Raw genomic sequence first — 27,017 nt, 5'->3', positions numbered from 1 at the left:
TCATCAGGACTCTTGATTCCCACGTATCTGGAAAAACCTTTGACAAAATTTAGTTCAAGGCTTAAAAAAACCCTGTCAAACAGAGCTAAATAGTTAACAAATACAACAAATGCAATAAACACCTTCATCAATACCAACATTGATTTTTCTTTAATAAAAATATCTTGGTCCTATTTCAATTAGCAACTTTACAAAGATAAATAGCAACTTTAGAAAGGACTATTTACACTCAAACCCACTTAGACTTTGGACAGGAGGGAGGGAAATCATACACTTGAAAAAAAATCACAGAACAGTCAGATGAAACTTCTAAGTATTTTTTTTCAACAAACATGAACTGGATTCAGCACTTCATGTGTGGATATGCAATCGTAATAAGAAATACAGACCAGAAAACTTAAATGAGAGGCCAACTCAGAAAAATGAGTCTTCACTCTGGAAGAAAACATTAACCAGTTGAATGAGTATGACCATCCATGGGAGACATCCCAACGATCTGAGCAGACTAGACGGTGACAGGGAAGCATCGAGAACCTGACTGAGAGTTGGAGACCTCTTCCCAGAAACAGAGGGGTTCCTTGCATAAATACAGGACGAGGTGGTTAACAAAATGTAAAAAAAAATCAAAAATACATCAGATACAAACAAACAAGGCAGTAAGTGCACAAAATGCCAAGTGAAACCAGACACAATCCAACACAATCCAGGATCCTGCAGCAGTTTAACTCAATCGAATTACTTACAAAAGTACAATCAAGTGGCAAATATCGTTCACCAACATATTGCTTTAAAATACAAACTGATGAATGACCTCCATCACTTCAAAAAGCCACCATAAATTCAAGCGTGATCCAGTTTTAGAGTCAAAATCTTACAAATTACATGATAATCAATGCATTATTTCAGACAGGACAACTCATAATAACCATCCAGATATAACATTACAGGATAAACAAGCAGGAACAACTCCCCCCAATAGATAAAACCGTTCCCAACACACACGTTCCTCGACACGTGGAGCACCTCACCACAGGTATTGTTTGTGTCATCAGTCAACCAAATTATTTTCTCTGTCAATCAGCTTCCAAATCTTGCTACTCCGTCATTCGTTGCCACGCTCCGCTGCTGATTCCCTTCTCCTCATCATACGTTTTTACCCTGATCATCGCCGAGCCCCAAACTCTGCCCTGTGCCGATTTGCCTCTGGTTTCTGACCCTGCTCCGTTGAACATCCGACAGATGGTTCCCCATTCCGCTTTCAGTCTTTAGGGGACAGAGTGCTTTCATAACCCTTCAGAAGCAGGGAAAATGACCCATAATGTGGAAATGAGCCATGAATAAGGAGGTTAACTACCAATGTCATTCTTCCTCAGCCCAGAGATTTGAGGGGCGAAGAACATCTCAGGCAGGACTGCAGTCAGCTCGACTTCTTCAGTCTGCAGGAAATTCAAGGGACACCTCTTCACCCACAGGATAGTGACTGCTTGGAACCCATCACCACTGGCAGAGCGAGGTGAACAACAGGGGAGGATTTAAAAGGATTGACCTGGAACAGTATAACTGGCAGGGTCCAGCTGGCCTGAGTTGACCCTCTACTATACATTAGCAGTGTTATAAATTCAACAGATTCTGAAGACAGAGTTCAAAATAGAACTGATTTATTTGTCTCAGAGCCAGAATATTAAACTCCAGTCCCATTAAAGGTGAATATGCAGTAGAAGAAACTCCACCCATGCCTGGTGACCAGGGTGCAGAACTGGGTGTGGTGAGCAGCAGCAATAATTGCAGAGTTCAGCACCGACAGTCACTCTCGAAATTGCATTCAGCAATGGGGATGGACAAATATCCAGTATGCAGCTTACTGAAACTTTCTCCCTATTGTGAACCACAAGGTTAATTACTGAGAGAATCCCTTCCACACTCACAGCAGGTGAACAGTCACTCCCCAGTGTGAACTGAGTGATGCACATTTGGTGGAGATGACTGAGATAATCTCTTCCCAATGTCTGAGCAGGTGATCGGCCTCTAACCAGTGTGAAATTGCTGGTGTTTCAGTAGATGAGATGACGAAAATGCCTTCCCACATTCACAGCAAGTGAACGGCTTCTCCCCAGTGTGAACTCTCTGATGACTCTGTAGATTGGATGATTGAATGAATTCCTTCCCACAGTCTGAGCAGGTGAATGGCTTTTCCCCAGTGTGAACTCGCTGATGACTCTATAGTTTGGATGACTGAGTGAATCCCTTACCACAGTCTGAGCAGGTGAATGGTCTCTCTCCAGTGTGAACTCGGTGGTATGTCAGTAGATTAGATGATGAAGTGAATCCCTTTCCACAGCCTGACCAGGTAAACGGCTTCTTCCTGGTATGAACTCACTGGTGCTTCTGTAGATTGGATGACTCAGTGAATCTCTTCCCACATTCTTAGCAGGTGAACGGCTTCTCTCCAGTGTGAACTCTCTGATGTACCAGTAGGGTGGATGACTCAGTGAATCTCTTCCCACATTCTGAGCAGGTAAACGGCTTTTCCCCAGTGTGAACTCGCTGGTGTCTCCATAGGGTGGAAGAGTGAGTGAATCTCTTCTCACAGTCCGAGCAGGTGAACAGCCGGTCCCCACTTTGAACTTGCTGGTGAGCCATTACGTTAGATGACCGAATAAATCCTTCTCCACAAGTTCAGCAGATGACCAACCTCTGTCAGTGTAACTAACTGGTGTGTCCACAGGTGGGAAGACAGCCTGAATCCCTTCCCACACGCAGTACCGGTGAATGGCCTTGCCCAGTGTGAACTCGCTGATGTACCTTCAGATGAGATGACTGAGTGAATTCATTCCTGTTGTCTGAGCAGTTTAATGGCCTCTCCTCTATGTAAAATGATGTGTGTGCCAGTCAGTCAGATGACCCAGTGAATCTCTCCCCACAGTCTGACCAGGAAGGATGGTTGATTGGATCCCTTGCTCCACTTCTTAAATATCCAGACAGAGACAGCACAACTGGTTTGTTGTGTTTTAATTCCCACAGAAGAATTCCTTGTCAAATTTAACCTGTAAAAAGATATACAAAATCCATCAGTGGGTGAAGGACAACATTTCAGATGAGATCACTTGAGAGTCAGAGAAGATCTATCAAATGTATATTTCAATAAAAGTGCAAAGAAAGGAATATGCACTGTCAAAATCATGTAGAGTATAATATTGAGCTAATATAAAAAAGGAACCACAACTCCTCTTAACTATTCATAGAAAAAAAAGACTCAAAACTTCTATTATTGAGAAAGAAAAAATCACCACTTTCCAGTATTTCCTGCTTTCGGCAAAAATCTCAGGAGCAAAATCTTCCACTATACTAATTTCAGTTGAATTGTAGATTAGTTGTCCTCTTTTTCTAGCCTCTCGGAGTATAGCTTTTTTGCTTGTATAACAATGCAAGAAAAGGATGAGTGGTCGTGGACGTAATTCAGATAAATGCCAAAATCTCGGAATTCTATGTGCGCTGTCCAGTAAAGGGTTCGCTTCAAGGATCTCACTAAAAAGTGAATGTAGCATATCTCAGAAGAATTTTAACAGGTCACCAGTTTCAGTATTTTCAGGCAAACCCGAAAATTCCTCCGGCGTGCTCTGCTGTCTAAATCAATCATTTTTTTTTCTCGTTGTTCTTGATAATTCCAATGTGACATCATTAACTTTCTTTTCCATAGATGACATCTTCAATTCTTGTTCGTTAACTGTTTGCCTGAATAGTTACTGTGCCCTCTCAATTCGATGGGTAGTCTGTTTGAGCATCTGAAATTGAAAGTCCAAATTCTTCAGAGATTCTTGAACAGTCGAGATAGATTTGTCAAGCTTTCTGTTGGCATCCGTCATCTGTAAGCGAACCAAATTCAAGTTTCATATCATGTATTTTTGCGAAAGTAACAGATTTCTCCGATTTCTTTATTTGTTCCGTTTGTTCCATTTCAGGAAAGGTCTTGCCGCTTCTCAATTCAATACCAGATCGACTTCATGCCATCATGATTAAATCATAAATCCTTTAACAAAAATAATGAATCTCCATTTTCATTTTCAGAAACTTTTTATTGATGCATAATCTACAGCTATAAAATGATACAAAACTTCAACAAGTTGATATATATTGATATATACAATTAATAAAGCTGAAGAAAAAAAAGCTTATCAAAATATATGAAAATGAATATATATATATAAGGAAAAGAAGGGAAAAAGGAGAACCCCAACTAACTAAAAAGAAGAAACCCCACTACAAACCCTAACTACAAAAAAAGGGAAAAGAGAAAAAAAACATTAGGAATCAACTCTCAGAGCAATACATCTTACCATTATTTATCTCCCTCTCTCTCCCTCTCCCTCCCTCTCCCTCCCTCTATATATATATATATATATATATATATAAAGAAAAAGAATCATTAACTGCCAATTCATCCTTATATAAAATAAAATTGGAAGGAAACCATATAAAATAGTTCAAATTAAATAATTTGGCAAAACAGCCCCATGTTCTCTCAAAATCGAATCAAGGATCAAAAGTTCTACTTCCATTTTTCTTTTCCAAACCCAGATATAACATTACTTGAGAAAACCATTGAATTAATGTAGGGACAGAGGTATCGTTCCACTTTAATGAAATAGCCCTTCTTGCCAACAATGTAACAAATGCAATTATATGTTTCTGTGAAGATGCAATACCCTGAATATGATGTGGAACTATTCCAATTAAAACAGTCAATGTATTAGGTTGTAAATTAATTTTCAGAGCTTTAGAAATTGTAGAAAACAAAGATTTCCAAAAAGATTTTAATGAAGAACATGACCAGAATATATGTGACAAAGTGGCTATTTCAGTTTTACACCTATCACAGTTATTGTCTATGTTATGAAATATTTTGGATATCTTACCTTTGTTAAATAATAACGGTGAACAATTTTAAATTGAATTAAACCGTGATTGGCACATATCGAAGAAGAATTTACTATTTTCAGAACTCGCAACCAATCTTCATTAACAAAGGTCATATGAAGTTCTCTCTCACAATCTTTTTTAATCTTTAGTGAGAGGATACCTTTTTATAGTAAACATAAATTATAAATTCTACCAATGGAACCTCTTACTACGGGATTCAAATTCAAAATTGTATCCAACAAATCAGGTTCTTGCATATATAGAAACTTAGATAAGTATTCTTGTAAAAAAAATGTCTAACCTGAAAATATTGCAGTGTATATGAGAGAGAGAATATTTGCTAATTAACTCTTCAAAAGTCATCAATCAGCCATCACAAAATAAATCTGCAAAAGAACGGATCCCGTGATTTCTCCACAGGAGAAAAATGGGATCAGTTATTGAAGGTTTAAATAAAAAAATTCGATATAAAGAACCAGACAATTTAAGTTGTTTAAAATTTTAAAAATTGTGAAACTGAAACAAAATCCGTAAGGACTGTTTAATGACTGCGTAGAGATTTAAATTTGGAATTTTAGAGAGCAGTAAAGGTAGTGGAGCTCCTAATAATGAGATTAAATGAAATTGTTTGACAGCTTTTAATTCCAAATCAATCCAAGCTGGTTTTGGGCTCTTATCAAGCCAATATAGCCAAAATCATAATTGTCGAATATTAACAGCCCCATAATAGTCTTAAATTAGGAAGTGCATGACCACCATTTTTTTTAGATTATTGTAAATGATACTTATTAATTTTTGGTCCCTTATTGTTCCAAATAAAGGACGAGATAAGTGAGTCAGTTTGATCAAACTTTTTTTTTGAAAATATATAAAAATCTTTTTATGTAAAATAAAATTGGAAGGGAACCATTTAAAATAATTCAAATTAAGGAAATAGAAGATTCATGAAAAGAAAATTTTCTGAAAAATATATAAAAATCTAGGTAAAATCATCATTTTCATGGCATGGGTACGACCCATTAAAGAAAGAGTAAGTGAATACCATCCAGAAAATAGTTGTTTCATGGAGTCCATTGAAAGAACTACATTAGCTTTATAAAGATCTTTATATTTTTTAGTAATTATAATACCTAAATATTTAAAAGAATGAACAATTTTAAATGGAATATCATTATATATAAACACAGGGGCATTTAATTGAAACAATTCCCTTTTATTGAAGTTTATATCCTGAAAATTTACCAAAATCTTTGTGTTTCCAAAAGATTAGGAATTGATTCCACAGGGTTTGAAATAAAAACCAAAAGATCACCTGTGTAAAGAGAAATCTTATGTATGGTTCAATTTATAGAAATACCATGATTATTTTTAGCTTCACAGAGTTTTATGGCCAAAGGCTCCAGTACAAGATTAAATAATGAAGGGCATAATGGAAAACCCTGTCTTGTGCCCGTGAACGTGAAAAAAGGGGACCTGAAATTATTAGTAATAACTGTGGCAATAGGATTCTTATAAATCATTTGAATCCACCTATTGAAATTATTACCAAAGCCAATTTTTTTTCTATAACTTTAAACAAATATGACCAATCAACTCTTTCAAATGCCTTTTCTGCATCGAAAGAGATAACACATTGGGGTTCCTTAGATAGAGATGAATATATAATGTTCATCAATCTCTGAACATTGGAGAAACAGTAACGGCCTTTAATAAAGCCTGTTTGATCCATCGAGGTAATCTTAGTTAAAATATTTTCCAAGTGGTTAGACATTATCTTAGAGAGAAATTTTGAATCCAAATTTAATAACGAAATAGGTCTATATGATGAACATTCAGTAGGATTTTTATCTTTCTTAAGGATTAAGGAAATAGAAGCTAAGGAAATAGAGAAGGTAAACTACCTTTCTCAAAGGATTCATGAAATATTTCCAAAAGGTATGGAGAAAGTAACCTTTCAATTTTTATGTAAAATCCTACCAAATACTCATCAAGTCCAGGAGCTTTACCTGACTGCATTAACAACATAGCTTTCTGAATTCCATGCTCAATAATTGGAGCATCAGGCATCTGTTGATCTTCAACAGTAATGTGAGTAAATTTAATCTTATGTAAAAATAAAGCCTTCATTTTGGAGGAATCTGCAGAAAGTTGAGATCTATAAAGATCAGAATAAAAATCCTGAAAAGTATTATTGATGTCTTCATCGTTACTTGATATATCTCCATTATTTTTACGAATCTTTAAACATTGTCTTTCAGCTCCAGCTGCCATTAATTGGGAAGCTAAGTGCTTATTATTTTTATAAAACGGACTTTTCAATTTAACTAAATATCCTTCCATAGGATATGTTAGTAATAAATTATACCGTGATTGTAATTCCACTCCTGTTTTAAACAAAGCAACACTTGGAGAGATAGCATTGATTTTATCTAATTCTTTAATTTGTTTTGAGATTTTATCTAATTCCATTCTGTTTCTTCAGTTTAGCTATATATGAAATAAACTGACCACCTAAAGTCTTTTAATGTATCCAAAATTACTAACTTTGAGACATTTCCTGTGTTATTAAAGAGAAAAAGAAATTTTTTATCTGAGTTTCAATAAACTCAACAAATTCAGAGCTTTGTTGACAAATGTTCTGGAAAACACCTAAGTGGTCTGGTAGAAGCAACATCTTTCAGTTCAAATATTAGGCTTAAAGGAGTATGATCACAGATAACAATTGCATCATATTCACATTTCTGAACATTAAATAGAAATTGAGGGTCGACTATAAAATAGTCAATTTTCGAATATTTATTATGAACATGTGAGAAAGAAAAGAGTATTCTCTATCACTAGGATGCATATCCCTCCAAATTTCAATTATGCCATAATCAATTAAAAAGGAATTAATAAGTGATGCAGAATGATTAGGGAGTTGATGTTCGGATGATAGAAACATAGAACATAGGTGCAGTAGTAGGCCATTCGGCCCTTCGAGCCCACACCACTATTCAGTATGATCATGGCTAATCATCCAACTCAGAACCCTGTACCTGCTTTCTCTCCGTACCCACGGTCCCTTTAGCCAGAATGGCCATATCTAACTCCTTCTTAAATATAGCCAATGAACTGGCCTCAACTGTTTCCTGTGGCAGAGAACTCCACAGATTCACCACTCTCTGTGCGAAGAAGTTTTTCCTCATCTCGGTCCCAAAATGCTTCCCCTTTATCTGTGACCCCTCTGTGACCCCTCATTCTGGACTTCTCCAACATCGGGAACAATCTTCCTGCATCTAGCCTGTCCAATCCCTTTAGAATTTTACACGTTTCAGTTAGATCCCCCCTCAATCTTCTAAATTCCAGCGAGTATAAGCCTAGTCTTTCCTCATATGAAAGTCCTGCCATCCCAGGAATCAATCTGATGAACCTTCTTTGTACTCCCTCTATGGCAAGAATGTCTTTCCTCAGATTAGGGGACCAAAACTGCACAAAATACTCCAGGTGTGTTCTCACGAAGGCCTTGTACAACTGCAGTAGAACCTCCCTGCTCCTGTACTTGAATCCTCGTGCTATGAATGCCAACATACCATTTGCCTTTTTCACCGCCTGCTGTACCTGCATGCCCACTTCCAATAACTGGTGTACAATGACACCCAGGTCTTGTTGCACCTCCCCTTTTGCTAATTGGCCACCATTCAGATAATAATCTGTTTTCCTGCTCTTGCCACCAAAGTGAAGAACCTCACATTTATCCACATTAAATTGCATCTGCCATGAATCTGCCCACTCAACTAACCTATCCAAGTCACCCAGCATCCTCCTCACAGCTAACACTGCCACTCAGCTTCATGTCATCTGCAAACTTGGAGATGCTGCATTTAATTCCCTTGTCTAAATCATTGATAAATATTATAAACAACTGGGGTCCCAGCACTGAGCCTTGCAGTAACCCACTAGTCACTGCCTGCCATTCTGAAATGGTCCCATTTATTCCCACTCTTTGCTTCCTGTCTGCCAATTTTCTATCCACTTCAATACCATACCCCCAACACCATGTGTTTTAAGTTTGCACACTAATCTCCTGTATGAGACCTTGTCAAAAGCCTTTTGAAAATCCAAATATACCACTTCCACTGCTTGTCCCCTATCCACTCTACTAGATACATCCTCAAAAAATTCTATAAGATTTGTCAGACATGATTTTCCTTTCACAAATCCATGCTGACTTTGTCCGATGATTTCACTGCTTTCCAAATGTGCTGTTAACACATCTTTGATAACTCACTAGCATTTTCCCCACCACCAATGTCAGGCTAACCAGTCTATAATTCCCCGGTTTCTCTCTCCCTCCTTTTTTAAAAAGTGGGGTGACATTAGCCACCCTTCAATCCTCAGGAATTAATCCAGAATCTAAAGAGTTTTGAAAAATTATCACTGATGCATCAACCTTTTCTTGGGCTACTTCCTTAAGCACTCTGGGATGCAGACCATCTGGCCCTGGGGAGCTAACTGCCTTTTATCCCTTCAATTTACCTAACACCACTTCCCTACTAACATGTATTTCCCTCAGTTCCTCCATCTCACTAGACCCTCGGTCCCTTAATATTTCCAGAAGATTATTTATGTCCTCCTTAGAGAAAACAGAACCCAAGTTGTTATACAATTGGTCTGCCATATTCCCCATGATCAATTCACCTGTTTCTGACTGTAAGGGACCTGCATTTGTCTTAACCAATCATTTTCTTTAAAAGGCTATAAAAGCTTTTACAGTCAGTTTTTATGTTCCCTGCCAGCTTTCTCTCATAATCTTTTTTCCCTTTCCTAATTAATCCCATTGTCCTCCTCTGCTGGACTCTGAATTTCTCCCAGTCCTCAGGTGTGCCACCTTTTCTGGCTAATTTGTATGATTCTTCTTTGGAATTGATACTATCCCTAATTTTCCTTGTTAGCCATGGGTGCACTACCTTCCCAGGTTTATTCTTTTGCCAACAGGGATGAACACTTGTTGTAGTTCATCCATGTGATCTTTAAATGCTTGCGATTGCATATCCACCATCAACCCTTTAATTATCATTTGCCAGTCTATCTTAGCAAATTCCTGTCTCATACCTTCAAAGTTACCCTTCTTTAAGTTCAGAACCTTTGTTTCTGAATTAACTATGTCACTCTCAATCTTAATGAAGAATTCCACCGGATTATGGTCACTTAACCAAGGGGCCTTGCACGACAAGATTGCTAACTAACCCTTCCTCATCGCTCAATAATACTCAGTCTAGAATGGCTTGCTCTCTAGCTGGTTCCTCGACATTTTGGTTCCGAAAACTATCTCACATACATTCCAAGAAATCCTCTTCCTCAGCACCCTTACCATTTTGGTTCACTCAATCTATATGTAGATTGAACTCACCCATTATAACTGCTATTCCTTTATGGCACGCATTTCTAATTTCCTGTTTAATGCCATCCCAAACCTCACTACTACTGTTAGGTGGCATGAACACAACTCCCACCAGAGTTTTCTACCCCTTAGTGTTACGCCGCTCTACCCATATTGATTCCACATCCTCCAGGCTAATGTCTTCTTTTCTATTGCATTAATCCCCTCTCTAACCAGCAACGCTACCCCACCTCCTTTTCTTCCCTGTCTATCCCTCCTGAATATTGAATATCCCTGGATGTTGAACTCCCATCCTGGGTTACCTGGGAGCCATGTCTCTTTGATCCCAACTATATCATATTCATTAATAACTATTTGCACATTCAATTCATTCACCTTGTTACAAATGCTTCATGCAGTGACACACAAAGCCTTCAGCCTTGTTTTTAAACACTCTTAGCCCTTATACAATTATGTTGAAAACTGGCCCTTTTTGATTTTTGCCCTGGATTTGCCTGCCTGCCACTTTTACTTTTCACCTTACTACTTTTTGCTTCTACTCTCAGAAGTGTGAGGTGGTACATTTTGGAAGGTGAAATCTCCAAGGCAGAGTACAAAGTAAATGGCAGGATACTTGGTGGTGTGGAAGAGCAGAGGGGTCTGGGGTACATGTCCACAGATCTCTGAAAGTTGCCTCACAGGTAGATAGGGTAGTTAAGAAAGCTTATGGGGTGTTAGCTTTCATATGTCGAGGGATAGAGTTTAAGAGTTGCAAGTTAATGATGCAGCTCTATAAAACTCTAGTTAGGCCACACTTGGAGTACAGTGTCCAGTTCTGGTCGCCTCACTATAGGAAGGATGTGGAAGCATTGGAAAGGGTACAGAGGAGATTTACCAGGATGCTGCCTGGTTTAGTCAGCATGCGTTATGATCAGAGATTAAGGGAGCTAGGACTTTACTCTCTGGAGTGGTGGAGGATGAAAGGAGACATGATAGAGGTATACAAGATATTAAGAGGCATAGATAGAGTGGACAGCCAGCACCTCTTCCCCAGGGCACCACTGCTCAATACAAGAGGACGTAGGTTTAAGGCAAGGGGTGGAAAGTTCAAGGGGGATATTAGAGGAAGGTTTTTTTACTCAGAGAGTGGTTGGTGTGTGGAATGCACTGCCTGAGTCTGTGGTGGAAGCAGATATAGTGAAATTCAAAAGGCTACTAGACAGGAATATGGAGAAATTTAAGGTGTTGGGGGGATATATGGGATGCACGGTTTAAGGGTTGGCACAACATTGTGGGCCGATGGGCCTGTACTGTGCTGTACTATTCTGTGTTCTATAATCAGCTGCTTCATCAACTGCCAAAGCAGAATCGGCTTGCTAAGCGTTCCCCTGAATTGCACTTTGTAAGAGAATATGCCAACCCTCTCTTGGCCACTTTAAACTCTGAGCAAACTTCTCAAAATGCCAGAAGTATTTATCAACCTCTACCTCGTCAAATGGTGGTACCAATTTAACTTCTTGACTGGCCTCAACTTATCACTAGAGTCTAATGCTAGACCCCTTTGCTGCAATCTCTCTATCTTTTCCAGCTCAAACAGCCCGTCTTACTGCTTCCTCCCTCTGTTTTTCTGCCTGTCTAGTTTCAAGCTGCCTCTGCCTTTCCGCAGCTTCCATCTTTAATTTTTTCTCGCTTGTCCTGGAGCTCAAGCTCACGATGTTTACTTTCAGGAAACACCTCCAACTCCTCCACTTTATACACACCCTCAGATACATAATGTTCAGCTATTACCCTCTGCATCTGATCCCTCCACATTGTCGGTTTCCCCTTAGCAAGTTTGAACCTTCTAGCAGTATTCAACAACTCAATCCTTCTGGTAACTTCTAATGCCTCAGATGTTGGTGCTTCCAGACATCTATCAACATCCGTTGCTGCAGATTTTCCACACACAAATAAATCAAAAGCAAATTTCCCCAATGAAATCGATAACTAATCAATACACCCCCAAATCTGTTCATATTCTGGTTGCAGGCCCCAATTTTATTCTGAATTGTTACGCTTTAGAAATGAACCAGCAGCAATGGACTACACCTGGAGTCTGTTTTTGATGTTAAAACAATCTTTAATACAATCCACTTATAATATAGTAACTTAAGAAAGATAAACAAAAGTTAAGTGTCATGTGTATATATGTGTGTAAATATAACTCCCAAACTATTCTCGGGGGAAACAAGGCTTGGAGTCTTGAGATGGTAAAGTATGAAAGTTCAGTTCAACCATGGAATAGGTGATGAGAGAGATATTTGTAATTCAGGGTAAATGTCGAGAGAAGGCAATTATGTTGAATTCCACAGGTTCCATGGTGGTAAAATGAGAGAACAGTCGCTGTAGATTTTATCTGTCATCGTTCCAAATCCACATACGAACTATCACCGAAAGTGACTTGGCACAAGAGGTATCGTCAAGTGAATTACCACACCACATCTAGGCAAGGGTTAACACATCAGTGGTCTTCACAGAATACCCCAAAACAGATCCACTCCTATGGATCAAACAAGGTAACAACCACACATTCGACGTTTCCTGAATCGATAAGTAACCCACCCTTGTGGGCATAGGAAAATTCCAAACAGAGACCCTTGCCCACTGGTTCCCTGGTTTCGATCCTTCCATTTTTCCTCCTTCATCCCCATCTGACTCTGAGTGTCTGTGTCCTCGGTTAAAACTAAACAAGCTGCGAGCGATGTAAAAAGGCTGCAAGTCAAACTGATTCACCTTCTTCATTTCTCTCTCTCTCACTCTCTTAAAGTGATAGTCCACAGCAAACAAAACCTAGAGATTCATAACAAAGGCCACTCCCCATTGTGAACTGACTGGTGTGCCAGTAGTTGGGGACTGAATCCCTTCCCACATTCTCAGCAGATGAATGGCTTCTCCCCAGTGTGAACTTGCCGATGTCTCTGTAAGCTGGAACAGTGAGTGAATCTCTTCCCACAGACTGAGCAGGTGAATGGCCTCTCTCCAGTGTGAACTCGCTGATGACTCTGTAGGGTGGATGACTGAGTGAATCTCTTCCCACAGACTGAGCAGGTGAATGGTTTCTCTCCAGTGTGAACTCGCTGATGACTCTGTAGGGTGGATGACTGAGTGAATCTCTTCCCACATTCTGAGCAGGTGAATGGCTTCTCCCCAGTGTGAACTCCCTGATGTCTCAGTAGAGTGGATGACTGAGTGAATCTCCTCCCACATTCTGAGCAGGTGAATGGCTTCTCCCCAGTGTGAACTCGCTGATGTCTCTGTAGGCTGGATAACTCAGTGAATCCTTTCCCACATTCTGAGCAGGTGAATGGCCTCTCCCCCGTGTGAACTCGCTGATGACTCTGTAGGTGGGTTAACTGAGTGAATCTCTTCCCGCAGTCCGAGCAGGTGAACGGCTTCTCTCCAGTGTGAACTCGCTGATGTACCAGTAGGGTGGATGACTGAATGAATCTCTTCCCACAGTCCGAGCAGGTGAAAGGCCTCTCCCCGTAGTGAACTAGCTGGTGAGCCATTAGATCAGATGACCGAGTGAATCCTTCTCCACAAATTCTTCAGATGACCAGCCTCTGCCCAGTGTGAACTGACTGGTGTGTCCACAGATGGGAAGACAGACTGAACCCCTTCTCACACACAGAACAGGTAAATGGCCTTGCCCAGTGTGAACTTGCGGATGTACCTTCAATTGTGATAACCAAGTGAATCCATTCCCACTATCTGAGCAGGTGAATGGCCTTTCTCCTGTGTAAAATGACGGGCGTGCCAGTTGGTCAGATGACCGAATAAATCCCTCCCCACAGTCTGAGCAGGAAGGATGGTCGATTGAATCCCTTGCTCCACTTCTTAAATATCTGGACAGAGACAGCAAAACTGGTGTGCCAAGTTTGAGATTCCTGGAGACAAATTCCTTCTCATTTTTAACCTGTAAAAAGATTTTCAAAATCCATCAATGTGTGTAGGACAACATTTCAGATGAGATCACTTGAGTTGCCAAGGTTTGATTTGGTAACACACGGTTACAGTGAGGTTCAAAACAAGCTGGACAGAGAAATCATCTCCTGACTGGGCAGAGTGCTGGTATCTGGAATGACCAGCAACTCCCCGATGCTCTTCCTGTCTCTATAAGAATGGGGTATTTCTGCCGTCTCCAATCTGTGCCTTGGCTCAGTTTGACTCTCTCCATTGGTATTATTCCCTCTTCCTCCTGAGCTGCATGGGTCCTGGCCCCACAGGAACTGGAACAGTCTCATGCAAATAGTCATCCTTGATGTGCAGCTGGGATTTTCTTTTATGTATTATTAACATAAAGTGCCACAGTTTTAACGCCATATAAAAAATTCGTGCTGAGGTGAATGGTTGGTCCGCACAGCTGTTAAAAGGGCTTAGAGTGAATTGTTGTAATATTTCAGGTTCTTCTAGAAATGTACAACACAGAAACAGACTAAAATAATAGACAGGGATGGGGGTAAGGGCGTGGGGCAGGAGTTTCAATGGAGGGCAGAGAATTGGATGTTCATGCCGGCAGGTAGGAGGCTACCTAGGCGGGAGATAAGGTATTGCTCCATCGACCTGCGTTTGGCCTCATCTTGACGGTAGAGGAGGCCATGGACAGACATGTTGGAGTGGGAGTGGTCTGTGGAATTGAAGTGTGTGGCCACAGGGAGATCCCGCCACTGCTGGAGGACAGAGCGCCTGTGTTCGGCGAAACGGTCTCCCAGTCTGCGGTGGGTCTCCCCAATGTATAAATGGCCACATCAGGAACACCGGATACAGTATATCATCCCAGTTGACTTGCAAGTGAAGTGGTGCCTCACCTGAAAGGACTGTCTGGGGCCTGGGACTTCATTAACTTCGCCTCCAACTTTCACCCCACCCTCAAATTCACCTGGTCTATTTCCGACACCTTCCTCCCCTTTCTATATCTTTCTGTTTCGATCTCTGGAGACACCCTGTCCACCAAAGTCTACTACAAAGCAAATAACTCCCACAGCTACCTAGACAATTCCTCCTCCCACCCTGTCTCCTGCAAAAATGCTATCCCTTTATCTCAATTCCTCCGCCTCCGCCGCATCTGCTCTCAGGATGAAGCCTTTCATTCCAGGACAAAGGAGATGTCTTCCTTTTTTAAAGAAAGGGGCTTCCCTTCGTCCACTACCAACTCTGCCCTCCATCGCGTCTCCCGTATTTCACGCACCTCTGCCCTCACCCCATCCCCCCGCCAGCCCACCAGGGATAGAGTCCCCGGTCCTCACCTATCACCCTACCAGCCTACAGATCCAACGAATAATCCTCCACAACTTCCGCCACCTCCTACGTGATCCCACCACCAACCACATCTTCACCTTCCCCCCTCTCTCGGCTTTCCGCAGGGATCGCTCCCTACGCGACTCCCTTGTCCATTCATCTCCCCCATCCCTTCCCATGGACCTCCCTCCGGGCACTCATCCCTGCAAACGGAAGAAGTGCTACACCTGCCCCCACACTTCTTCCCTCACCACCATCCCAGGCCCCAGACTGTTTGAGGAGTCAGGGTATTTATAAAGCTTTGCAATTTGCATAACCTGTCCTAACGATGACTGTGAACAAGCCATTGTCCTAACAAGCTAATTCAGGTCTGAGACCTTGGTAAAATTTAACTGAGATCTCAAATCTCTTGGGGTGCCCAAACTTTTCCATGGTGCTCCTTTCCTTTTTTTTTCCCACTCTAAAATTGTACAAAAACAGAAATAATGCACTAAACTCCTGATGAAGGGTTTCAGTCTGAAACGTTGTCACTACCTCCTCCCATAGATGCTGTCAGGCCTGCTGAGTTCTGCCAGCATTTTTTGTTTTTAATAATACACTAATCTTGCTTAAAATGTTGAAAAGAATGTTTTGTCTTTAATTTTATGACTTTTGGAGACCAGTTCACCCTCTACTCACTTAACTATTCACAGTAACAGGAAGTTTGACCACTGGTGCCCAGCCATTTGCATACCACTATATGGGATGGGGTGGAGAGCGCGGGGTGTGACGGGAGAAAGGGGGAGGAGAAGGAGGACTGACAGGGAGCGAAGAGGGAGAACGCGTGGGGTGAGTGGTAGATTTAGAGGGTGAGAAAGAGGGGAAGACAGTGTGGGATACGGGAGCCAGCAGGGAGAGTGTTTGAGAGAGGGGGGAGGGTGGGATGTAGGGAGAGAGATAGAGAGGTTGAGAGCCGGTAATGGAGGCGGTTACAGAGTGGCGGAGGTGAGTGAGTGAGAGACAAGTTTGATTGAGGTGCGTGAGAGAGGAGGAGATGGAGAGGGGAAGACAGAGGGTGACTGATATTGAGAGTGGGCTGGCGGGTGATAGGGGTAGGGACGGATTGTGGAATGGGAGAGAGAATGGAAGAGTAAGAGAAAGATGGAGAGATGCAGAGGGAGAGAGTGAGAGAGAAATGAAAAGAGGCATGACAGAGTGAGGAGATGAAGAGAAACAAGAGCGAGGAGTACGATTTATTACTAGAGGGGTAGAGAGAGTGGCAAAAAAGGAGAGCGCAAGGAAAGGGGTGAAAGAGAGTGGGAGACTGGTCAAGTAGCAGTGTAACTGAGAGGGATAGGGAAGAGGGATGATTGAGAGGGGCGATGATAAGGAAGGGGTGAGGGAGAGTTGAGACAGTGAGGGAGAGAGGGAGCAAGAAGGGAGGGCTGAGGAAGAGGAACTGTGAGGAGGGTGTGGTGAGGAAAATGGGGTAAGTAGCTAGGGGTGAGGGAGAAAGGCGAGGAGACTGTGTGTCTGATTACAATTATTAGACTATTTATGCAGTCCCCAGTTGCAGGGACATTAATCACGTCTGTTCACAAGTCACCGAACAAATCCACCGTGGGATTACGGTTCCATGCTGGGAATTATGAGTGTGAGGGCAGCTTGCTGTTCTCGGTGTCGGATGTGGGAGGTCCTGGAGTCTCCTAGCCTCCCGGACGTTCACATTTGCGCCTGGTGTGTCGAGCTGCAGTTCCTAAGGGTCTGTGCCAGGGAACTGGAGCTGCAGCTCAATGACCTTCGTCTGGTCAGGGAGAGTGAGGAGGTGATAGAGAGGAGTTACAGGCAGGTGGTCACACCGGGGCCACGGGAGGCAGACAGGTGGGTCATAGTTAGGATGGGGAAGGGGAAGAGTCAGGTACTAGAGAGTACCCCAGTGGCTGTACCCCTTGACAATAAGTACTCCTGTTTGAGTACTGTTGGTTGGGGGGGTGGGTGGAAACAGCCTACCTGGGGGAAGCAACAGCGGCCGTGGCTCCGGCACAGTGTCCGGCCCTGTAACTCAGAAGGGTAGGGAAAGGAAGAGGAAGACAGTAGCAATAGGGGACTCAATAGTTTGTGGGTCAGATAGGCGATTCTGTGTAAGCAGTCAGGAGACCCGGATGGTAGTTTGCCTCCCTGGTGCCAGGGTCTGGGATGTTTCTGATCACATCCAACATATCCTGAAGTGGGAGGGTGAGGAGCCAGAGGTCGTGGTACATATAGGTACCAATGACATAGGTAGGAAAAGGGAAGAGGTCCTGAAAGGAGAATATAGGGAGCTAGGAAGGGAGTTGAGAAGAAGGTCTGCAAAGGTAGAAATGTCGGGATTACTGCCTGTGCCACGTGACAGTGACAGTAGTAATGGAATGAGGTGGAGGATAAATGCGTGGCTGAGGGATTGGAACAGGGGGCAGGGATTCAAGATTCTGGATCATTGGGACCTCTTTTGGGGCAGGAGTGACCTGTACAAAAAGGACGGATTGCAATTGAAACCTAGGGGTCCAATATCCTGGTGGGGAGATCTGTGAAGGCTACTGGGGAGACTTTAAACTAGAATGGTTGGGTGGTGGGAATCAAATTGAAGAGTCTAGGAGAGAGGAGGTTAGTTCACAAATAGAGAAAGCTTGTAGACAGTGTGAGGAAATCTAGGACTAATGGTGCATATTTCCCTGAAGGAGGAAGCTCATGTGGTGGTGAAGAAAGCTTTTGGTATGCTGACCTTTATAAATCAGAGCACTGAGTATAGGAGTTGGGATGTAATGTTAAAATTGTACAAAGCATTGGTGAGGCCAGATTTGGAGCACTATATACAGTTCTGGTCACCAAATTATACGTAAGATGTCAAGAGAGAACAGAGATTTACTAGAATGTTACCTGGGTTTCAGCACCTAAGTTACAGAGAAAGGTTGAACAAGTTAGGTCTTTATTCTTTGGAGCATAGAAGGTCGAGGGGGGACTTGATAGAAGTATTTAAAATTATGCGGGGATTGATAGAGTTGATGTGGATAGGCTTTTTCCAGTGAGTGTAGGGGAGATTCAAACAAGAGGACATGAGTTGAGAGTTAAGGGGCAAAAGGTTAGGGGTAACATGAGGGGTAACTTCTTTACTCAGAGAGTGGTAACTGTGTGGAACGAGCCTCTAGTGGAAGTGGTAGAGGTAGGTTCGATTTTTTCATTAAAAAAAAATTTGTATAGGTATATGGACAGGAAAGGAATGGAGGATTATGGGCTGAGTGCAGGTCAGTGGGACTAGGTGAGAGTAAGCGTTCGGCACGCACTAGGAATGCCGAGATGGCCTTTTTCCGTGCTGTAATTGTTATGTGGTTTTACCGCGTACGATTCTGGTCTCCATATCCGACAGCGGGGAGCTTTAACTCATATGGGGACCAACTGCAGCTCAACCCCAGCTGATGCGGGTGTTTCTCCTGTTCAGGTGGCGGTGAGGAAGGGGTTAATCTCGGGTTTGTGTAAATCGAGGGCTGATTGCTGTGGGAAAGGGGTGGGACCGAGCCGGACAGCTGGAGGCTCCGGGCTCTCCAGTCTTGCATCCCTGGTTTTAGTTTTGCACCGTGTCGGGATCGCGGGATCAGTTTGTTGTGGTTCCCCAAGCTGGGAGGGTGGACGTGGGTGAAGGGGGCCTGTCTATGTGTCGGTGTGGGGTGAATGGTCAGAAGGGTGTGGGGCCACTGGTGGAACGGAGGGTGGTTGGGGTACTGTGGGTGATCAGAAGTAACATGACCTGGGTGGATGGGCAAGGGGTAAATTACGTTGTCAACGAGGGTGGATCTGGTCCAATGAATCAGACAGCTCAGCTCGCCTGTCCTTTCAGGAGGCCACAATTCTCTCATCATCTTAATCACTGACTAATCTTCCGGTTAACATTGAGTTTGTTACAGAGCCCCAGAGTCTGGGAATGGCTGGGTGGTAGGAATCAGAGGGTGATGATGAGAGGCTGTTTCTTGGACTCGAGTTCCATGCTTCGTGACGTTCCCTGGGGTTACACCCATTGCTACTTGTCATCTATGTCAATAATTTGGTTGAGAAAGTACAGGGTATGGGGAGAGAGTCTGCAGCAAGTTCAAACAAATACTGTTTTTGAAAGACAGTCAGTAAAAACACTCCCCTCTCTTTCCCTCTCCCCACTCAGATCTGACCAAAAGCTACATCAGAGGATGCAAGATCTTTTACTGAGTAACCATTGTGAGGGAATGGGAGTGGTTTCAAAGGGCTGGGCTGCTGGAAGCACATTACCAGACCTGGATTGATTGCAACTGGGTCTGACAGAGGCATAACTGGTTCTGCTGGGCACATTCAGTCTCACTCCCAACTATTTCCTACCTTCCCTTGTACAGGTATGTAATGTCTAAAGGACCAGTGTTTGAGTAAATTAGACTCACCAAACTTTCTGCTGACTGAATCACTGGAATCTCCGAGTCAGATGGGTTCTCTCCAGTCGGTGCTCTCAGTCCTCGGGCTGGTTCACTTGTTGCTGCTCCCTCGTCTTCAGTCGTGGTTTGCCTCCAGTTGGGGTTTTTCTTCAAATAAATCTCTCACCACAGGTCTAACTTTAACCAGAGAGACAATGAAGCACATTAATAATGAAAAGGAGAACTAAACATTTCTGTGTAATGTTACTAAGAACAAAACTCACTGAGATTTAAACACTGAAGGCAGATGTAATGACCTCAGTAAACAATCTTTTATTGTCCCTCACATCTCACAGACGATACGGGATAAGAAGGATCCATCATCCAGTCACGGTAAGACACAAGACACAGGAACAGAATCAGGTGATTTGGTCCAACTGGTCTGCCCCACCATTTAACCATGGCTGATTTTCATTCCAACACCACATTCCTGCCTTCCTCCTGTAACCCTGAGCTGCTCAGCAATCATCAATATGTTAATCTCTGTCATATGTATACCCAAATGGCAGCTTCAACCAACTCTGTGGCAACAAATTCCACAGATCAGACATCTTCTGGCCATAAATGTTTCTCATCTGAGTTTTAAGGGGAAGCATCTTTATTCTGAGACTGTGCTGTCAGATCACAGACTCTCCGTCTAATGGAAACATCCTCTCCATGTCCACTGTATCCAGGCTTTTCAGCATTCGGTAGGTTTATTAACCATACATCCCTCCACCACTCCAACCGTCCCTCTGAACTCCATCGAGCACAGGTCCAGAACCATCAAATGCTCCTCACACATAAAGCCGATCATTCCTGAGATTATTCATGTAAACCTTGTTAGGAACACTGTACTGAACACATTTCCAGGAAAAACAGAAAAATCGGTTCCAGGATAATTGACAGGGAAACGTTGTGCTTTCATTACTGTTCTACTATCACATGTGTTGGCGCGTGGCCAAGTGGTTAATGCGTTGGTCTAGTGATCTGAAGGTTGCTAGTTCGAGCCTTGGCAGAGGCTGCCTGTGTGTCCTTGAGCGACGACACCGGTGCCAAGCTGTATGGGTCCTAATGCCCTTCCCTTGGACAACATCGGTGGAGAGGGGAGACTTGCAGAGACTCTAACGGAGGCCTACAAACTATCACAGCCATTTTCATTTCCAGGTTAAAACAGGTCCATTTCATGAAATATAAACCAAGAAATAAAAAGAAACTGGAATTACCAGAAAGACTCTGCAGGTAAGGAACAGCTTACAATACAATTCAATTAATAACATTTCATCAGATTGAGTTCAAACATTTTCAGTTTTTAGTGCAGATCTCCAGCACAGCTGCCTGATTTCCACTGTGTGATTTCCAAACACAGTTTGAACACCAGACTCAGGGTCTATTTCTACTGTTGTAAACATGGAACAGCCCATTTACTCACAGCCTCTCCCTGTGAGGATGGAATGGGAACTCATCCTCTCCTCAGACTGGCAGTCATTGCTTCCAAAGGAACTCCAGAAACAAACATCTGATCCCAGACCAGAAATACTCGATCAACAGCTCACAAGCCCAAACAGCTCGATCCCTGATTCCACTTTAGCTGGATTAAAAACTATGATATCCCAGGACCCAACACAGCTGAATCTGCCACTCACTGACCCTGAGAGTCTCACACATCGTCCCCACATCTCACACTGGATAGTGCAATCTGGGATTTCCCCACAGCCAATGTCCAGCTGCTCGACATTTCTGCTTCATTGCAGGATGACCATCCGGCCCATCTGCAGAAGCTCAAACCAAAGTCAAAGCTAAAACACCAGCAGTTCCATTTGCCTGGAAAGCCGATCACAGGATTAGAGCCCAAGCACCAACTCTCCCAGTACTCTTTGCTGCCAGTAAAATGCTGCAGTGTGTCAGCCCGTCACTGTTCATAAACGAGCACCTCCACACCAATGCACAACAGACCTGGGACCCGATGACCCTCCGGCATTCCAGCTAACAATAACCGATTCGGGAAATGACTCAGCGAGGCCAAAGGTACAAAAGAACACTTCACAATGAAGACAGAGGTTGGAAGAAAGATTGCTGATATATAACATTGAGCTGGTGGGATACAGGGTGGACCGAAGATGACCCAGATGGGAGATGTAAATCACTGAAGCAGGAAGATGGGTTTAGGAGACTGCACAGAGGTTGAACAAGATGAGCAGAGATAAGCAGATGGAACCAGGTGGGAGAAGGGATCATACATTCAGGGGTGCAGTGCTACCAGAGCTCACCGGACAACCGCTCCGGCACCTCTGTAAAAAAGTCAAAATAAACAAGCGGGTAATTTAACAGCGGCCACATATTAAAAAGAGGGAACTCTACGGAAGCAGGGGTTGGGAAGTGGGGGTGTTGGCTGGTGGGGAAAAGTGCCAGTAATAACATTAGGATATTTGATCGTTTTTGGTGAAATCCTGGAGCTGTGACTGTTTTTTATTTAGGTATTTGTGTAATTCCTTCTCGCTCGACCCGTTGTCCTAGGAAGCTGAGAAATAGCTGCACACAAATGCAAGCATTTTCCCGCTCTTTCCAATTTGTACCGTTGGATACCAGGAAGCAGTTATATTAAGCAAGGTATGAACATAGAAACTCTAGTTTAAAAGTTGAAAACAATGAAAGAAAAATTCACTGCTCGCTCATCTTTGTCCTGATTCTGATCAAATACACAAGCTAATCATCCAAAATCCTCTTCTACACCTGGATAAATTTAGTTTTGTTTTACAAGCTAAATGGAAAAAAAGCATTTCTGGGCTATAAGCTAGTTTTACGTCATTTCAACTATCATTAGTAGCGGATCAACCCCTTGGCCTCGCTCCACCAACTGTAGCTGATGGGAAAGAGGCTCTTTTTCTCTTTGTGTTGATAGGAAAAAGAGTAATTTAGTGAGGCAATGAACGAGATGAAATGCATTTCCAAAACTCCCAAATGGTTGCTGTCCTCCCCTGTTAACATTTGTCACTTCCAAACTACGAGATTTTCTATTTGTATAAATGCGATAACAATTTATGTAAAGATTCAAACTTCTTTAACTTTTTATATATTTAAAGACTAAACAGGATCTGTAAAGGTCGAACTATGTAACACCCAACGTGTGAGGAGATTGTATCGACACTCACACATACACTTCCCGTCCAACCATTTCTGCGAGAGAAACGGTACGAGGCAGAGTTGCCAACCTACCACTTTTGAGACTAGTATTCAGCAATATTCGTGGCTTTAGCAATAGTTCATCACAGTTTCTTTTTTCATACTTGATTACTTGGTTCCAATTTAGGTGGCTAAAAGTGTAAAAAAATGAATTGCTTTATTTCTGTTATTTTTATACTTCTGAGGAACACTGCTAAGCGCTGCAGGCCCTGCCGTCTGCTCCGAATCAGTCGTATTAGTAAGGCTACATCTATGGTGGTCCGTGAATTACTCGCTAATCCTAAAGTAAATTTTTCTCACTAACAACCCTTTGCTTCTAAGCAAAGTTATTTTACTTGCTTGATAATTATATTCTATGATAATAGGTTAAGTGCAACCATGCAATACTTCGTCATATTATTAAATTAAGTATTATATGTTTAATCTTACCAGTTATACACTGAAATGTAATGATAGGCTGTAATCTTGTTAATGTCTTAGCTATCACTATATTTCTGTGGATCTCTGGAATTCATATATTTCTTTCACCTTGGTTTACTGCTTGACATTATAGGAAGCCCTATATATGTCACATCAAATTTGTGCACCTACTCATTGCACGAATGGGGCAAGGCAGTTGCCCAGTAAATGAAATGAGCATGTATACAAATTGGGTTTCACAAACTGGGGGTGATTGATAAGTTCATGGCCTAAGGTGTAAGGAGTCAATTTTACAAAACCTAGCAATTTTCAATTATCTGAAACAGAAATACCACAAAAGTTATTAACTTCAAACTTTCTGCATAATCACTCAAAGAGTTGAACGAAACGTGCAGGTACCGAGAGCTGTATAACTTCAGAACTTCCAAATTAGGCCACGAACTTATCAATCAAGCAATCTCCCGCACCCCCACACCCCCACAGCTAAAACATTACCACTGCAGCCATGCTCCAGCCGTCCGGCAGAGCTCGGGCCCGGCCCTTTCCCAATGCAACCGGCCCCAGAGTTACACAACACCGGGATCATTCCCTACTCACCCCTGCTCGAATCGGAGAACCGCCAACAACAGAGGCAGTCGGCACCGCGCATGCGTTCAGCAGGCGTTTCTTCGCAGCGCCACCGGCTGCCGGAGGTCTGCACATCGTCGCCGAAGGCCGGAGATCCGCACAGCGCCACCGCTGGCCGGAGATCCGCACAGCGCCACCAGTGGTCGGAAGCCGGAAGGACAACGGAGAGGTAAATCACAAACGAGACAAAGTCTGCAGATCCTTGAAATCCAAACCAACACAAACAAAATGCTGGCCGAACACAGCAGGCCGGGTAGCAACGGGAATGGAAATCAGAATGAAAATGTTTGGACACGGGGAACTCCCGCTCGGAGCGGATAGTTCAAAGGTTAGTTTATTATGAAAGCAGGTATCCATAAATAACAGGGAGTTTTTGTTTCTCCATAGAACCACGAAACAAAGAAAGAGCATGAAAATCGTTCACAGAGAAAAATCAAACTTCCACCCCACCCCCCGGATCAAGAAGAACGGGATCCCAATCATCAAACCCCAAAACCCACACCTCACGCACAAAAGTGAACAATAATATCGACCCCCGATAAAAAAAAACACCCCTACCCTCCACAACTGCGGAGGAGACGGTGTCATCACTGTCGAGGCGGCCGCATCGGGAGCAGCGGACACAAGAGGCGACCCCGGAAGATTCACAGGTGAAGTGTCGCCTCACCTGGAAGGATGTTTGGACAATGGAGAGACTTCGGCCGTCCGGCCCTTTCACTGTGACACCCCGAACTCCACATCAAATCCGTCCAAACGAATCTGGGTGAATTTAATGACCAATAAATATATTTCCTCTCAGCGATCAGCTGTCTGAATGATCCCCTGACTCTGAGAGGAAGGGGTATCTATGGTCCACACTGTCAGGGTGTTGAGTTTACCAGGAGACAAAGACTGCAGGGACGAGAGGTTTTCTGTTGTCTAATACACTGTGTGTGGACCCCGCTGGCAATTCAGGTGTTGTGACCCGAATCGAGACAAACACCACGCTGCCCACTCCACCAACAACACGGCACAGCCGGACACATAACAGGGGACTTTACATCCCACAACACTGGATTCAGTGATGAAACCCGTGATTAATGTTGTTGTCCCACGGAAAAGTCCATTAAGGTGCTTTTGAATGCCAGCGCTCTCCCACAGGTGACGACACACAGCTGCTCACCCCACGCGCCTGACGTCACACATGGGCTCCCCACACCGGGATCTGCCCTCACGTGCGCGGTATCTTACGTCACCCACGCGCTGCTGTGCTCGAGCTTTATCGGTTTAACGGCTGGGCTAATAAGCACGTGACCAGCCCCTCCCCCACCGCTGTCAACAGAGGATTCAGGAGCTGCGCTATTCCCATTGGTGAGAAGCGATGTCAATCACTGGTTACAACCAGTCGCGGAGGTGGACAAGCCGTGTGGGCGTTACGCCGCTGAGTACGTCTCCCGCTCAAGCGCCGACCGCCTCCTCAGAGCGGAGAAAACCCTCAAAGTAAATGTCCGCTTTCTGATTTATTTCCATTTCCCTCCGAGGGAATTTGGGGGCGTTTGTGAAGCGTCTCCTGCGGCCGGAGTCTGATGTATCGCTGAGAGGTAGGAGGAGACCGCTCGGCCCGTCGGTTTGATGCTGGTTCCCCGGGGAGGTAAACCGGGGATTTTATTGACAGGATGAAGATGGCGTGAGATGCTGAGAGAGGGTGTGGACAGGATGTTTGTCCCGGTGGGGACAGGAGGGGCTCATCTGGGGAAATGTCTGAGCCCACGGTGGTGCCGAGCAAAGAGATTCACCACATTGGGGGCAAACACCGGCAGACTGTTGCCCTGCAAGCGGGGCCGGTGGTCCGGGCAAAGTGACAATTGTTTGGGCTTTGTTGAGATTGTACCTGGAATATGGTGTAAAATCCCGCTCCCCAGACTAACACGGGTTATACAGACCAAAGAACAAACTGCCAGAGGAACTCAGCGGGTCGGGCAGCATCTGTGGAGGGAAATGGACCGTCAACATTTCGGGTTGAGACCCTCCCTCTGGACTGAGAGTGGACGGGAAATAGTCAGAGAAAAGAGGTGGGGATGGGGCAAGAGCTGGGGAGTGAGAGATGGATCCAGGTGAGGGGGAGGTGGGAAGGTGGAAATAGTGACAGGGGTGCGAGGTGAGTGTTTGGGGCAACACGGGGCTGTAGAAGGTGGAAATTAATTCCATAGATGATTCACAAAGCGGTTAGAGAGTATTTGTTACCGAGAGTGCAATGAATACTCACCTGACTGATCCCTGGGGTGGTGGGGTCATCATGTGAAGAAAAATCAAATGTGATAACCATTTCATTCAGAGAATCGAGGACTGAGAGGTGAACAAATTGAAATGCACAACATCATTACCAGTTGAACAGGGATCCCAGTGTCTGAAAAAAGGGGTGGACTGGCCGGGACTGAGATGAGGGGAAATGTCTCCACTTAGAGGGTGTTGGATATCTGTAAATCCCCTCCACAGAGGGCGGTGAAGACTCGGTGATCGTCCTCACATTAAACAGAGGTCGGCAGATGTGTGGAGACGGAAGGGATCGAGGATATGAGGATCGGACAGAAACATGTGGCTGAGATGGGAGAGCAGCCGCCATCTTGTTGATGGTTAGAGGGGCTGAATGGCCTCCTGCTGTTTCTCACTTGAGGTCTCTGTGTTCCAATCCAGTCATGCTCCGGAGGAAATTAGTGTTTACAAACATAGACTGATCTTAATGAAACCTGCACATTTCCTGTGTGGGTCTGAATTGTGTGTCGGACCTGGATGGGAATCGAAACTCTAAGGCTGAGAACTCTGTG

At 43.5% G+C, this 27,017-nt stretch overlaps 2 protein-coding genes across 7 annotated transcripts in view; one reads left to right on the top strand and one right to left on the bottom strand.

The window, feature by feature from the left end:
• Positions 1-27,017, top strand: part of LOC132389087 (zinc finger protein 239-like) — a 274,720-nt gene that overhangs the window by 170,996 nt on the left and 76,707 nt on the right. The gene's annotated exons all lie outside the window — the stretch shown is intronic.
• Positions 128-24,244, bottom strand: LOC132389086 (gastrula zinc finger protein XlCGF57.1-like). 4 transcript variants are annotated; one of them, XM_059961511.1, is made up of 3 exons: positions 24,184-24,244; positions 19,975-20,142; positions 12,376-14,234 (listed from the first exon to the last, which is right to left on the bottom strand). In XM_059961511.1, exon 3 carries the CDS (start codon positions 13,825-13,827, stop codon positions 13,192-13,194), a length of 636 nt encoding a protein of 211 aa, XP_059817494.1. In that variant the 5' UTR covers positions 13,828-14,234; positions 19,975-20,142; positions 24,184-24,244; the 3' UTR covers positions 12,376-13,191. The 4 variants fall into 4 exon arrangements, 2 of the variants coding, with proteins under 2 accessions (XP_059817494.1, XP_059817495.1); XM_059961512.1 differs by lacking the exon at positions 24,184-24,244 and adding an exon at positions 23,200-23,296; XR_009510415.1 differs by lacking the exons at positions 12,376-14,234; positions 24,184-24,244 and adding an exon at positions 128-3,044 and having other exon boundaries at positions 19,975-20,687.

This window comes from Hypanus sabinus, unplaced genomic scaffold (assembly GCF_030144855.1).
Source record: "Hypanus sabinus isolate sHypSab1 unplaced genomic scaffold, sHypSab1.hap1 scaffold_47, whole genome shotgun sequence".
NCBI lineage: Eukaryota > Metazoa > Chordata > Chondrichthyes > Myliobatiformes > Dasyatidae > Hypanus > Hypanus sabinus.
The sequence above is the reverse complement of the archived record's forward strand: the minus strand, read 5'-3'. Positions and strand labels throughout refer to the sequence as shown.